The sequence below is a fragment of the Eurosta solidaginis genome, chromosome 2 (genome assembly GCF_040869045.1).
Source record: "Eurosta solidaginis isolate ZX-2024a chromosome 2, ASM4086904v1, whole genome shotgun sequence".
NCBI classification, from domain to species: Eukaryota; Metazoa; Arthropoda; class Insecta; order Diptera; family Tephritidae; genus Eurosta; species Eurosta solidaginis.
In genome coordinates, this window is record NC_090320.1 from 215,868,406 (window position 1) to 215,882,277 (window position 13,872).

The following is a 13,872-nucleotide window of genomic DNA, read 5'->3' on the forward strand; positions in this document are numbered from 1 at the left end:
GAGTTAATTTTTGGGAAAAAGGCAACTTTGTCGAATGAATTAAGTAAAGAAAAAATTTACCCGATCTATAATGTCGAAAACTATGCCAAAGAAGTTTAGTATAGAATGCAGAAAACGCACAAAATGGCAAAAAACCTAATTAATAAAAATAAATTACAAAGTAAAAATCTGTATGATAAAACGGCACGTCCGTTAGTTGTCAAAATCGGAGATAAAGTACTTTTACAGAATGAACCACATCAAAAACCCGAAATATTTATCAAGGTCCGTTTATTATAACCAAAATTAACGAACCTAATGTAACTATTTTCGATGAAACTAAAAACAAAGAAAAAGAAGTACACGAAAATAGACATAAAAGTAAAGTAACATTTTATATTACCGTATAAAAACCGTATAAAGATAATCATATTTTTAAATTAAATTTTTTTTTGTGTAACATCAAAATATTTAACACACAATACCTAAAATAAGAAGAAAATTGTACAAAAATGAAATAACTAATCTAAAACAAGAAGAAATATTGTGCATACGAAAATACAAAAACAAAACATTGCACTAATAAAATTTTAATAGAGTAAAATAGTTACCTTATATTTAAATAGACTAACACCAATGTAATTAATTGAATTAACTAAGATAACTTACAAAAAAAAAAAAAACACAAACAAAAACTACAAATATTCATATACGTAAATATGTAGGCTAAAATACAAATGTAAATAATTATATTAACTAAGTTAACTTAAGTATATCTGCCACAAGAGTCCAAATTTTTTTTTTTCATTTTCAATCGAAAGGTATTTAAAACTCATACCAGCAAAAAAAAAGTTGAAGCCGCCAAGCTTAATCAACTTGTCGACTTCAACCTTTTTTCCCAAAGGGGGATGATGTAACAGCACCCTTAACAAATAATAAAAATGGCACTCTGTTTCCAAATTGCTGCAACACCCGTTGTCTACTGTGAACGGACAACAGGTGTTGGAACAACTTGGAAACAGAGCAATTCGCCTCGGCAGAAAAAGGCCGGCCATTATAAAATTTGGAGAAGGAAAGAAAACACGAACATTGGCAAACACCTAAAATAAATCGAGTTGTACCAACTAAAGTTAATTAATAAAAACAAGTGTAAAATAATTAAAAGACATTTTACTATACGCAACTGAATTAAATAAAACAAGTAAGGAAGGTTAAGTTCGGGTGTAACCGAACATTACATACTCAGTTGAGAGCTATGGTGACAACACAAGGGAAAATAACCATGTAGGAAAATGAAACGAGGGAAACCCTGGAATGTGTATCAAGTGAAAGGCATTAAAGAGTATTTTATGAGGGAGTGGGCCATAGTTCTATAGGTGGACGCCATTTAGGGATATAGCCATAAAGGTGGATCAGGGTTGACTCTAGAATGCGTTTGTACGATATGGGTATCAAATGAAAGGTGTTAATGAGTATTTTAAAAGGGAGTAATCCTTAGTTCCATAGGTGGACGCCGTTTCGAGATATCGCCACAAAGGTGGACCAGGGATGACCCTAGAATTTGTTTGTACAATATGGGCATCAAACGAATGGTGTTAATGAGTATTTTAAAAGGGAGTGGGCCTTAGTTCTATAGGTGGATGCCTTTTCGAGATATCGCCATAAAGGTTGACCAGGGGTGACTCTAGAACGCGTTTGTACGATATGGGTATCAAATGAAAGGTGTTAATGAGTATTTTAAAAGGCAGTAATCGTTAGTTCCATAGGTGGACGCCGTTTCGAGATATCGCCATAAAGGTGGACCAGGGGTGACCCTAGAATTTGTTTGTACAATATGGGTATCAAAAGAAAGGTGTTAATGAGTATTTTAAAAGGGAGTAATCCTTAGTTCCATAGGTGGACGACGTTTCGAGACATCGCCATAAAGGTGGACCTGGGGTGACCCTAGAATTTGTTTGTACAATATGGGCATCAAACGAAAGGTGTTAATGAGTATTTTAAAAGGGAGTGGGCCTTAGTTCTATAGGTGGACGCCGTTTCGAAATATCGCCATAAAGGTTGACCAGGGGTGACTCTAGAACGCGTTTGTACGATATGGGTATCAAATGAAAGGTGTTAATGAGTATTTTAAAAGGGAGTAATCCTTAGTTCCATAGGTGGACGCCGTTTCGAGATATCGCCATAAAGGTGGACCAGGGGTGACCCTAGAATTTGTTTGTACAATATGGGTATCAAATGAAAGGTGTTAATGAGTATTTTAAAAGGGAGTAATCCTTAGTTCCATAGGTGGACGCCGTTTCGAGATATCGCCATAAAGGGGGACCAGGGGTGACCCTAGAATTTGTTTGTACAATATGGGTATCAAAAGAAAGGTGTTAATGAGTATTTTAAAAGGGAGTAATCCTTAGTTCCATAGGTGGACGCATTTTCGAGATATCGCCATAAAGGTGGACCAGGGATGACCCTAGAATTTGTTTGTACAATATGGGTATCAAAAGAAAGGTGTTAATGAGTATTTTAAAAGGGAGTTATCCTTAGTTCCATAGGTGGACGCCGTTTCGAGATATCGCCATAAAGATGGGCCAGGTGTGACTCTAGAATTCGTTTGTGCAATATGGGTATCAAACGAAAGGAGTTAATGAGTATTTTAAAAGGGAGTGGGCCTTAGTTTTATAGGTGGACGCCTTTTCGAGGTATCGCAATAAAGGTGGACCAGGGGTGACTCTAGACTTTGTTTGTACGATATGGGTATCAAATGAAAGGTGTTAATGAGTCATTTTAAAAGGGAGTGGGCCTTCGTTCTATAGGTGTTTGCCTTTTCGATATATCGTCATAAAGGTGGACCAGGGGTGATTTTAGAATATGTTTGTACGATATGGGTATCAAATGAAAGGCGTTAATGAGTATTTGAAAAGGGTGTAATCCTTAGTTCCATAGGTGGACGCCGTTTCGAGATATCGCCATAAAGGTGGACCAGGGGTGACTCTAGAATGAGTTTGTACGATATGGGTATCAAATTAAAGGTATTAATGACAGTTTTAAAAGGGAGTGGTGTGAAGGCGTTTTCCAGATATCGACCAAAATGTGGACCAGGGTGACCCAGAACATCATCTGTTGGATACCGCTAATTTATTTATATATGTAATACCTGCCAAGATTTTAAGGGTTTTTTATTTCGCCCTGCAGAACTTTTTCATTTTCTTCTACTTAATATGGTAGGTGTCACAACCATTTTATAAAGTTTTTTCTAAAGTTATATTTCGCGTCAATAAAACAGTCCAATTACCTTACCATGTTTCATCTTTTTTTTCGTATTTGGTATAGAATTATGGCATTTTTTCATTTTTCGTAATTTTCGATATCGAAAAAGTGGGCGTGGTCATAGTCGGATTTCGTTCATTTTTCATACCAAGATAAAGTGAGTTCAAGTAAGCACGTGAACTAAGTTCATTAAAGATATGTCGATTTTTGCTCAAGTTATCGTGTTAACGGCCATGCGGAAGGACAGACGGACAACCGTGTATAAAAACTGGGCGTGGCATCACATTGCGGAATGAAAAGACTTTATGCAAAACTGCGAACAAAATTTTATTGGAAAGATATGACTCGCGATATATCGAAATATATCAAAAGTTGTAAGGATTGTCTTTTAAACAAGGTTAAACCTAAAACAAAAGAAAAACTTGGTTTGCTAAAATGTGCATTTGTGGAAAAACAATACCATCGTTAACGAGCTATACAAACAAAATCAAATTAATGCAAGAAAAAAATTTCAATTATTATGTACTACGGCTGTCGCGCCCAGATTATACGGTCTACCGAAAATCCACAAGGACAACATGCCACTGAGGCCGATATCATCATCTACGAAAGTACCTTGCTATAGGTTAGCTAAACATACCGGTGCCATACTGAAAAACATAATATCTGATGATTATAATGTAAAAAATGCGTTCCAATTAAAAGAAAGATTGTAAAATATTAATATTGATGATGACGAAATACTTATATCATTTGACGTAATTTCACTTTTTACAAACATTCCCACACACATAGCAATACAGACGATAATGAAAAAATGGACGCAGTTGGAAAGACATACAAATATTTCAAAGAAAGAATTCCAAACCATACTAGAATTTTGCCTGCGAGAAAACAATTATTTCATGTACAATTCAAAATTGTATCAACAAACCTACGGGATGCCGATGGGAAATCCACTATCTCCGAATATAGCAGATATAGTACTAGACAAAATCCTTGACGACAGCATAGCTGAATTAAAGAAAAAGGACATATACATACATCAAATACACCAACAAGTATGTAGATGATGTATTCGCAATAATTAAATCTAAAGACGCGGAAGAAATATTAAACACATTAAATTCTCAACTCACGAGTATAAAATTCACGATTGAAATGGAAAAAGACAATAAATTAGCCTTCCTAGATGTAGAAGTAAGTAGAAAAAATAAAAATTTACTAATGAATTGGTACGCAAAATCCGTTGCCTCGGGACGATTAATAAATTACCACTCAAACCATCCATGGAAACAAAAAATCAGCACAACAACGAATTTAATAAGAAAAGTAATATTACTTAGCAATGAAGATTTCTGGACGGATAACATTAAAAAGATAAAAGAAATTCTATATAACAATAGCTATCCAAGTTCTCTTACGGATAGACTAATCCAAAATACTGTGAACAGAGTTCACCAAAAAGATAACAACACACAACAAGATAATACGAACAAGAAATATATCGGCGTAACTTACATCCCGGGCCTTACAGATAATGAAATATTACATAAAACAATAAATAACAAAAACATTAATTACGCGCATAAACCAAACAACACGCTCAAAAAAATTTTCACTAGAACAAAAGACTCAATTAAAAAAGAACAACAAACCGATGTTGTTTACGAAATAACTTGCAATGCTAACGAAAATGAAAAATGTAACAAATGTTACATCGGTACAACAAAACGACAACTAGGTATAAGAATTAATGAACATAAGAAAGATGCAGAAAACAAAAAAACGTCGACCGGGCTAGCACAACACCTAACAAAGAGCAATCACGTAGCGGATTTCTCAAATGTTGAAATTTTAGACATTGAACGGAGAGAGAAAACGAGGCTGACGCTGGAAAGTATACGCATTCAACAACAATTACAAAACGCGATGAACTTCAAAGAAGATTTTGACAATATAAGCAGCGTCTACTCAGCTGTTGTACAGAGATGCAATAGAATGTTAAAAAAATAAACAAACGTCATTTAATGTGTGAATAATGTTGTGCAACAACTTGTATTAGTACTTGAACAAATAATTATTAATGTTAATATTAATGTAAGTAGCAAAGAAATGTTAAATGATGTGTCAGTTTCATGTTTATTGTTAGATAATCTAATGTATAATGTTTAATGTATTTAATTTTATATATTTAACATTAAATATATCCCCAAAGAAGAAGACGTAAGGTAAACGTCGAAACGCGTCGGGAACAACAAATATACCCTGTTTCAAGTTATGGCCACAAATGCTCATTTTAGCAAACCAATCATTTATAAATTGGCCCAAACAACATAATAAAAAAGAAAAACTTGTTTTAACACCAACCCATTGCAAACCATTCGATATACTAGTAATCGACACAATAGGACCCCTACCTGAGTCCAAATATGGTAACAAGTTCGCACTTACCATGATTTGCGACATGACTAAATACCTGGTAACAGTCGCTGTGCCACACAAATCGGCAAAACCAATCGCTTCAGCAATTTTTGAAGGATTCATTTTAACATACGGCATAATGAATGCCATAAAATCAGATTTAGGTACAGAATATAAAAATGAATTATTCGAAGAATTAACTAAACTTTTACATACTAAACATAATTTTTCAACTGCATACCATCACGAAACTGTTGGCACAATTGAACGTAATCATAGAGTTTTTAATAAATACTTACGTGCATATTTAAAAGATGTTTTTTCTGATTGGGATGTTTATTTAAAATACTTTACTTTCCTACACAATACAATACGAGTAGCACAGTTTTCGACAATCAGTTTTCTCTTTTATTTAATAATTTGGGAAAAATTTAAACAACGTGACATCAGGACGGACAAGGCGACAGCTGTTTCGATTATACCTTGTAAATCTCTTCAAAGCCTTTTCTCCCGGGAGTGGGAGTCGAACTCAGTTTTCTCCTTTCGAGTTAATTTTTGGGAAAAAGGCAACTTTGCCGAATGAATTAAGTAAAGAAAAAATTAACCCGATCTATAATGTCGAAAACTATGCCAAAGAAGTTTAGTATAGAATGCAGAAAACGCACAAAATGGCAAAAACCTAATTAATAAAAATAAATTACAAAGTAAAAATCTGTATGATAAAACGGCACGTCCGTTAGTTGTCAAAATCGGAGATAAAGTACTTTTACAGAATGAACCACATCATAAACACGAAAATATTTATCAAGGTCCGTTTATTATAACGAAAATTAACGAACCTAATGTAACTATTTTCGATGAAACTAAAAACAAAGAAAAAGAAGTACACGAAAATAGACATAAAAGTAAAGTAACATTTTATATTACCGTATAAAAACCGTATAAAGATAATCATATTTTTAAATTAAATTTTTTTTTGTGTAACATCAAAATATTTAACACACAATACCTAAAATAAGAAGAAAATTGTACAAAAATGAAATAACTAATCTAAAACAAGAAGAAATATTGTGCATACGAAAATACAAAAACAAAACATTGCACTAATAAAATTTTAATAGAGTAAAATAGTTACCTTATATTTAAATAGACTAACACCAATGCAATTAATTGAATTAACTAAGATAACTTACAAAAAAAAAAAAACACAAACAAGAACTACAAATATTCATATACGTAAATATGTAGGCTAAAATACAAATGTAAATAATTATATTAACTAAGTTAAGTTAAGTATATCTGCCACAAGAGTCCAAATTTTTTTTTTTCATTTTCAATCGAAAGGTATTTAAAACTCATACCAGCAAAAAAAAAGTTGAAACCGCCAAGCTTAATCAACTTGTCGACTTCAACCTTTTTTCCCAAAGGGGGATGATGTAACAGCACCCTTAACAAATAATAAAAATGGCACCCTGTTTCCAAATTGCTGCAACACCCGTTGTCTACTGTGAACGGACTACAGGTGTTGGAACAACTTGGAAACAGAGCAATTCGGCTCGGCAGAAAAAGGCCGGCCATTATAAAATTTGGAGAAGGAAAGAAAACACGAACAGTGGCAAACACCTAAAATAAATCGAGTTGTACCAACTAAAGTTAATTAATAAAAACAAGTGTAAAATAATTAAAAGACATTTTACTATACGCAACTGTATTAAATAAAACAAGTAAGGAAGGTTAAGTTCGGGTGTAACCGAACATTACATACTCAGTTGAGAGCTATGGTGACAACACAAGGGAAAATAACCATGTAGGAAAATGAAACGAGGGAAACCCTGGAATGTGTATCAAGTGAAAGGCATTAAAGAGTATTTTATGAGGGAGTGGGCCATAGTTCTATAGGTGGACGCCATTTAGGGATATAGCCATAAAGGTGGATCAGGGTTGACTCTAGAATGCGTTTGTACGATATGGGTATCAAATGAAAGGTGTTAATGAGTATTTTAAAAGGGAGTAATCCTTAGTTCCATAGGTGGACGCCGTTTCGAGATATCGCCACAAAGGTGGACCAGGGATGACCCTAGAATTTGTTTGTACAATATGGGCATCAAACGAATGGTGTTAATGAGTATTTTAAAAGGGAGTGGGCCTTAGTTCTATAGGTGGATGCCTTTTCGAGATATCGCCATAAAGGTTGACCAGGGGTGACTCTAGAACGCGTTTGTGCGATATGGGTATCAAATGAAAGGTGTTAATGAGTATTTTAAAAGGGAGTAATCCTTAGTTCCATAGGTGGACGCCGTTTCGAGATATCGCCATAAAGGTGGACCAGGGGTGACCCTAGAATTTGCTTGTACAATATGGGTATCAAAAAAAAGGTGTTAATGAGTATTTTAAAAGGGAGTAATCCTTAGTTCCATAGGTGGACGACGTTTCGAGACATCGCCATAAAGGTGGACCAGGGGTGACCCTAGAATTTGTTTGTACAATATGGGCATCAAACGAAAGGTGTTAATGAGTATTTTAAAGGGAGTGGGCCTTAGTTCTATAGGTGGACGCCGTTTCGAAATATCGCCATAAAGGTTGACCAGGGGTGACTCTAGAACGCGTTTGTACGATATGGGTATCAAATGAAAGGTGTCAATGAGTATTTTAAAAGGGAGTAATCCTTAGTTCCATAGGTGGACGCCGTTTCGAGATATCGCCATAAAGGTGGACCAGGGGTGACCCTAGAATTTGTTTGTACAATATGGGTATCAAATGAAAGGTGTTAATGAGTGTTTTAAAAGGGAGTAATCCTTAGTTCCATAGGTGGACGCATTTTCGAGATATCGCCATAAAGGTGGACCAGGGATGACCCTAGAATTTGTTTGTACAATATGGGTATCAAAAGAAAGGTGTTAATGAGTATTTTAAAAGGGAGTTATCCTTAGTTCCATAGGTGGACGCCGTTTCGAGATATCGCCATAAAGGTGGGCCAGGTGTGACTCTAGAATTCGTTTGTGCAATATGGGTATCAAACGAAAGGAGTTAATGAGTATTTTAAAAGGGAGTGGGCCTTAGTTCTATAGGTGGACGCCTTTTCGAGGTATCGCAATAAAGGTGGACCAGGGGTGACTCTAGACTTTGTTTGTACGATATGGGTATCAAATGAAAGGTGTTAATGAGTCATTTTAAAAGGGAGTGGGCCTTCGTTCTATAGGTGTTCGCCTTTTCGAGATATCGCCATAAAGGTGGACCAGGGGTGATTTTAGAATATGTTTGTACGATATGGGTATCAAATGAAAGGCGTTAATGAGTATTTGAAAAGGGTGTAATCCTTAGTTCCATAGGTGGACGCCGTTTCGAGATATCGCCATAAAGGTGGACCAGGGGTGACTCTAGAATGAGTTTGTACGATATGGGTATCAAATTAAAGGTATTAATGACAGTTTTAAAAGGGAGTGGTGTGAAGGCGTTTTCCAGATATCGACCAAAATGTGGACCAGGGTGATCCAGAACATCATCTGTTGGATACCGCTAATTTATTTATATATGTAATACCTGCCAAGATTTTAAGGGTTTTTTATTTCGCCCTGCAGAACTTTTTCATTTTCTTCTACTTAATATGGTAGGTGTCACAACCATTTTATAAAGTTTTTTCTAAAGTTATATTTCGCGTCAATAAAACAGTCCAATTACCTTACCATGTTTCATCCTTTTTTTCGTATTTGGTGTAGAATTATGGCATTTTTTCATTTTTCGTAATTTTAGATATCGAAAAAGTGGGCCTGGTCATAGTCGGATTTCGTTCATTTTTCATACCAAGATAAAGTGAGTTCAAGTAAGCACGTGAACTAAGTTCATTAAAGATATGTCGATTTTTGCTCAAGTTATCGTGTTAACGGCCATGCGGAAGGACAGACGGACAACTGTGTATAAAAAACTGGGCGTGGCATCAACCGATTTCGCCCATTTTCACAGAAAACAGTTATCGTCATAAAATCTATCGCCATAAAGGTGGACCAGGGGTGACTCTAGAATGAGTTTGTACGATATGGGTATCAAATTAAAGGTATTAATGACAGTTTTAAAAGGGAGTGGTGTGAAGGCGTTTTCCAGATATCGACCAAAATGTGGACCAGGGTGATCCAGAACATCATCTGTTGGATACCGCTAATTTATTTATATATGTAATACCTGCCAAGATTTTAAGGGTTTTTTATTTCGCCCTGCAGAACTTTTTCATTTTCTTCTACTTAATATGGTAGGTGTCACAACCATTTTATAAAGTTTTTTCTAAAGTTATATTTCGCGTCAATAAAACAGTGCAATTACCTTACCATGTTTCATCCTTTTTTTCGTATTTGGTATAGAATTATGGCATTTTTTCATTTTTCGTAATTTTAGATATCGAAAAAGTGGGCGTGGTCATAGTCGGATTTCGTTCATTTTTCATACCAAGATAAAGTGAGTTCAAGTAAGCACGTGAACTAAGTTCATTAAAGATATGTCGATTTTTGCTCAAGTTATCGTGTTAACGGCCATGCGGAAGGACAGACGGACAACTGTGTATAAAAAACTGGGCGTGGCATCAACCGATTTCGCCCATTTTCACAGAAAACAGTTATCGTCATAAAATCTATGCCCCTACCAAATTTCAAAAGGATTGGTTAATTTTTGTTCGACTTATGGCGTTAAAAGTATCCTAGACAAATTAAATGAAAAAGGGGGAGCCATGCCCATTTTGAAATTTTCTTTTATTTTTGTATTTTGTTGCTCCATATCATTACTGGAGTTGAATGTTGACATAATTTACTTATATACTGTAAAGATATTAAATTTTTTGTTAAAATTTTACTTTAAAAAAATTTTTTTTTAAAGTGGGCGTGGTCCTTCTCCGATTTTGCTAATTTTTATTAAGTGTACATATAGTAATAGGAGTAACGTTCCTGCCAAATTTCATCATGATATCTTCAACGACTGCCAAATTACAGCTTGCAAAAGTTTTAAATTACCTTCTTTTAAAAGTGGGCGGTGCCACGCCCATTGTCCAAAATTTTACTAATTTTCTATTCTGCGTCATAAGTTCAACTCATATACCAAGTTTCGTCGCTTTAGCTGTCTTTTGTAATGAATTATCGCACTTTTTCGGTTTTTCGAAATTTTCGATATCGAAAAAGTGGGCGTGGTTATAGTCCGATATCGTTCATTTTAAATAGCGATCTGAGATGAGTGCTCAGGAACCTACACACCAAATTTCATCAAGATACCTCAAAATTTACTCAAGTTATCGTGTTACGGACGGATGGACGGACATGGCTCAATCAAATTTTTTTTCGATCCTGATTATTTTGATATAGGAAGTCTATATCTATCTCGATTCCTTTATATATGTACAACCAACCGTTATCCAATCAAACTTAATATACTCTGTGAGCTCTGCTCAACTGAGTATAAAAAGAAACTAAACCTAAAAACTACAGCTACTGTGTTTGGTGCCTTGGGTGGAGTAAGTGCGTTGCGCGTGCAAAGCGCACATCAGTTTTGCAGAGGTTCCAAAGTGGAACCATACAGTGTGACACCTACCATATTAAGTAGAACAAAATTAAAAAGTTCTGCAGGGCGAAATCAAAAGCCCTTGGAATCTTGGCAGGAATACTGTTCGTGGTATTACATATATAAATAAATTAGAGGTACCGACATATGATGTTCTGGATCACCCTGGTCCACATTTTGGTCGATATCTCGAAAAGGCGTGCACCTTTAGAACTAAGGCTCACTCCCTTTTAAATAATCATTAATACCTTTCATTTGATACCCATATCGTACAAACACATTATAGTCACCATGGCTTTAGAAAACTACACAGCACTACCACCGCGCTAAATGCCATTAGCACCCAGATAAATTGCGGTTTAAATCAAAACCCCCACCATAGAACAGTACTCGTTGCGCTAGACCTATCAAAAGCTTTTGATACGGTCAACCATGGCACGTTACTGCAAGACCTGGAAGGGTCTACCCTTCCCCCAAGTCTTAAAAGGTGGACCGCAAATTATCTGGGTGGACGGCAGGCATCGGTGCAATTTCGAAACGAAACATCTAAACCAAGGAGAGTTATATAAGGGGTGCCACAGGGTGGTGTCCTATCCCCACTTTTGTTTAACTTCTATATATCAAAGCTACCTTCGCCACCAGAAGGAGTTACTATCGTTTCCTACGCCGATGACTGCACAATAATGGCCACAGGCCCAGGCCCACAGATCAATGAGATATGTAACAAAATAAACGGTTACCTCCTTGATCTCTCCAGTTTCTTCAACTCGCCAAACCTGACATTATCACCGACTAAATCATCGGCGACCTTATTTACAACATGGACGTCCCAAATGTCGACCATTTTGAACGTCCACGTCAATGGCACTACGATACCGACTGTCTTACACCCCAAAATCTTGGGTGTGACGTTCGATCAGCATCTACATTTTGGTGAGCATGCAGCCGCAATTGTACCGAAAATCCAGAGCCGTAATAAAATCCTCGAATCTCTTGCTGGCAGTACTTGGCGAAAAGACAAAGAAACCCTCATTACCACTCACAAAGTAATTGGCCAGCCGATTGCACGCTACGCGTCCCCGACATGGTCGCCAAGCCTAAAAACTGCACACTGGAAGTAGCTACAGGCCTGCCAAAATACTGCTCTCAGAACCGCAACGGGCTGTCTTTTTCTTATGTCCCCAGAACACCATCTACATAATGAGGCGAGAATACTGCCCATCAAGGAGAGAAATGAGATGCTAACGAAACAGTTCCTGTTGAATACCCAGAAACCTGGGCATCCCGACAGACATCTGATTGATAAGCCAACACCGCCCAGAGACTTAAGGAGTCATCTCCGAAAGTATTATGAGGAAATACGGCACCTGAGAACTTAGCCCTATGAAGCAAAAAAACACAACCCCCATTGAACATCCTCAGTGAACTCCACAAACAGGCGTCGGAATTGCCCGGTGAATCCAGTACTCAAAGAACAGTACCCAAAACTTGCGGAAGAGGAACGCACACTCCCCAAGGAAACGCGAGTCACTCTAGCTCAACTTCGATCTGGATACTGTAACAGGTTAAACTCTTACCTATCCAGAATCAACCCCGACAAACAAAATGTATGCCCTGCTTGCAATGTGTCCCCACATGACACCAACCATCTCTTTAATTGTAATGTGGAACCAACGCCTCTAACACCCCTCTCATTATGGTCCACCCCTGTTGAAACAACAAGTTTCCTTGGACTGCCGTTAGAGGATATTGATGGCAATTTGTGATCGGTCGCACCTATTGGATGGGCGAAACACTGCTACAACAACAACAAAAACATTGTATAAATGCCAAATTCTTAAAGATCATTCTTCCCATAATCATTCCCCATTTAACTTATTTGGCCAACTCTATCCTGACCACTGTTATTTTTCCTAAATTCTGGAAAGCTGCTAAGATTATCCCAATTCGTAAGCAAAATAAAGAGTATCGGCCTATAGCCATACTCCCTTTTCTTTCAAGGTCGTTGAACGATTTTTGCATGGGCAGATTACGAGGTGTGTTCATGACAATAAGCTCATTACTGACTGTCAGTCCGGTTTCCGGTCAAAGAGAAGTTGTACAACGGCACTTCTATCTGTGATAGAAAACATTCGAGAGCGAGTTGATATTATTTCTCTGACCCTTCTTGACCACTCTAAAGCCTTTAACTCTGTCGACCACACCCTACTCTGTAAGAAGCTGAAAAGTTTATTTAATTTCTCGAGTCATGCAACTTCACCTATTAGATCATATCTTGGCGACAGGACTCAGGCGATTTGATTAGACAGTAGAAAGTCTGACTTCCTACATGTTTTCAGAGGCGTCCCACAAGGCTGTATTCTGGGCCCTCTGCTATTTGTTTTGTACATCAATGACTTTCCAAATGTGCTTAAGTTTTGTAACGTCCATATTTATGCTGATGATGGGCAGTTGTACACATGTTGTCCCCTTGAAGGTACCGTTTTGTGTGTAAATAATTTGAAATATGATTTGAACGGCCTATGTCTTAACGCCAAAAAGCCGAAATGCATCGTTATTACCCATGCTTTGGACAACAAGTAGTGCTGGTGATGATCCTGTGGTTGCATGCGGTGCGTGTTTGTATTGCCTCAAAAATTCATTCAAATTTGTCTTTAATGAACTACTCGTAGT

The 13,872-nt window shown here is 36.6% G+C and overlaps 1 protein-coding gene across 4 annotated transcripts in view; it reads left to right on the top strand.

The window, feature by feature from the left end:
• Arpc2 (Actin-related protein 2/3 complex, subunit 2) overlaps positions 1 to 13,872 on the top strand; it is a 123,104-nt gene that overhangs the window by 20,019 nt on the left and 89,213 nt on the right. Inside the window, exon 1 of one of the 4 annotated variants that reach the window (XM_067767070.1) lies at positions 4,587 to 5,340. The exons of the other annotated variants lie outside the window; for them this stretch is intronic. Within the exon in view, the coding sequence (XP_067623171.1) occupies positions 5,327 to 5,340 (14 nt within the window). The 5' untranslated portion in view covers positions 4,587 to 5,326. Of the gene's footprint in view, positions 1 to 4,586; positions 5,341 to 13,872 lie in introns of those variants that run through there. 4 annotated transcript variants of the gene reach the window in all.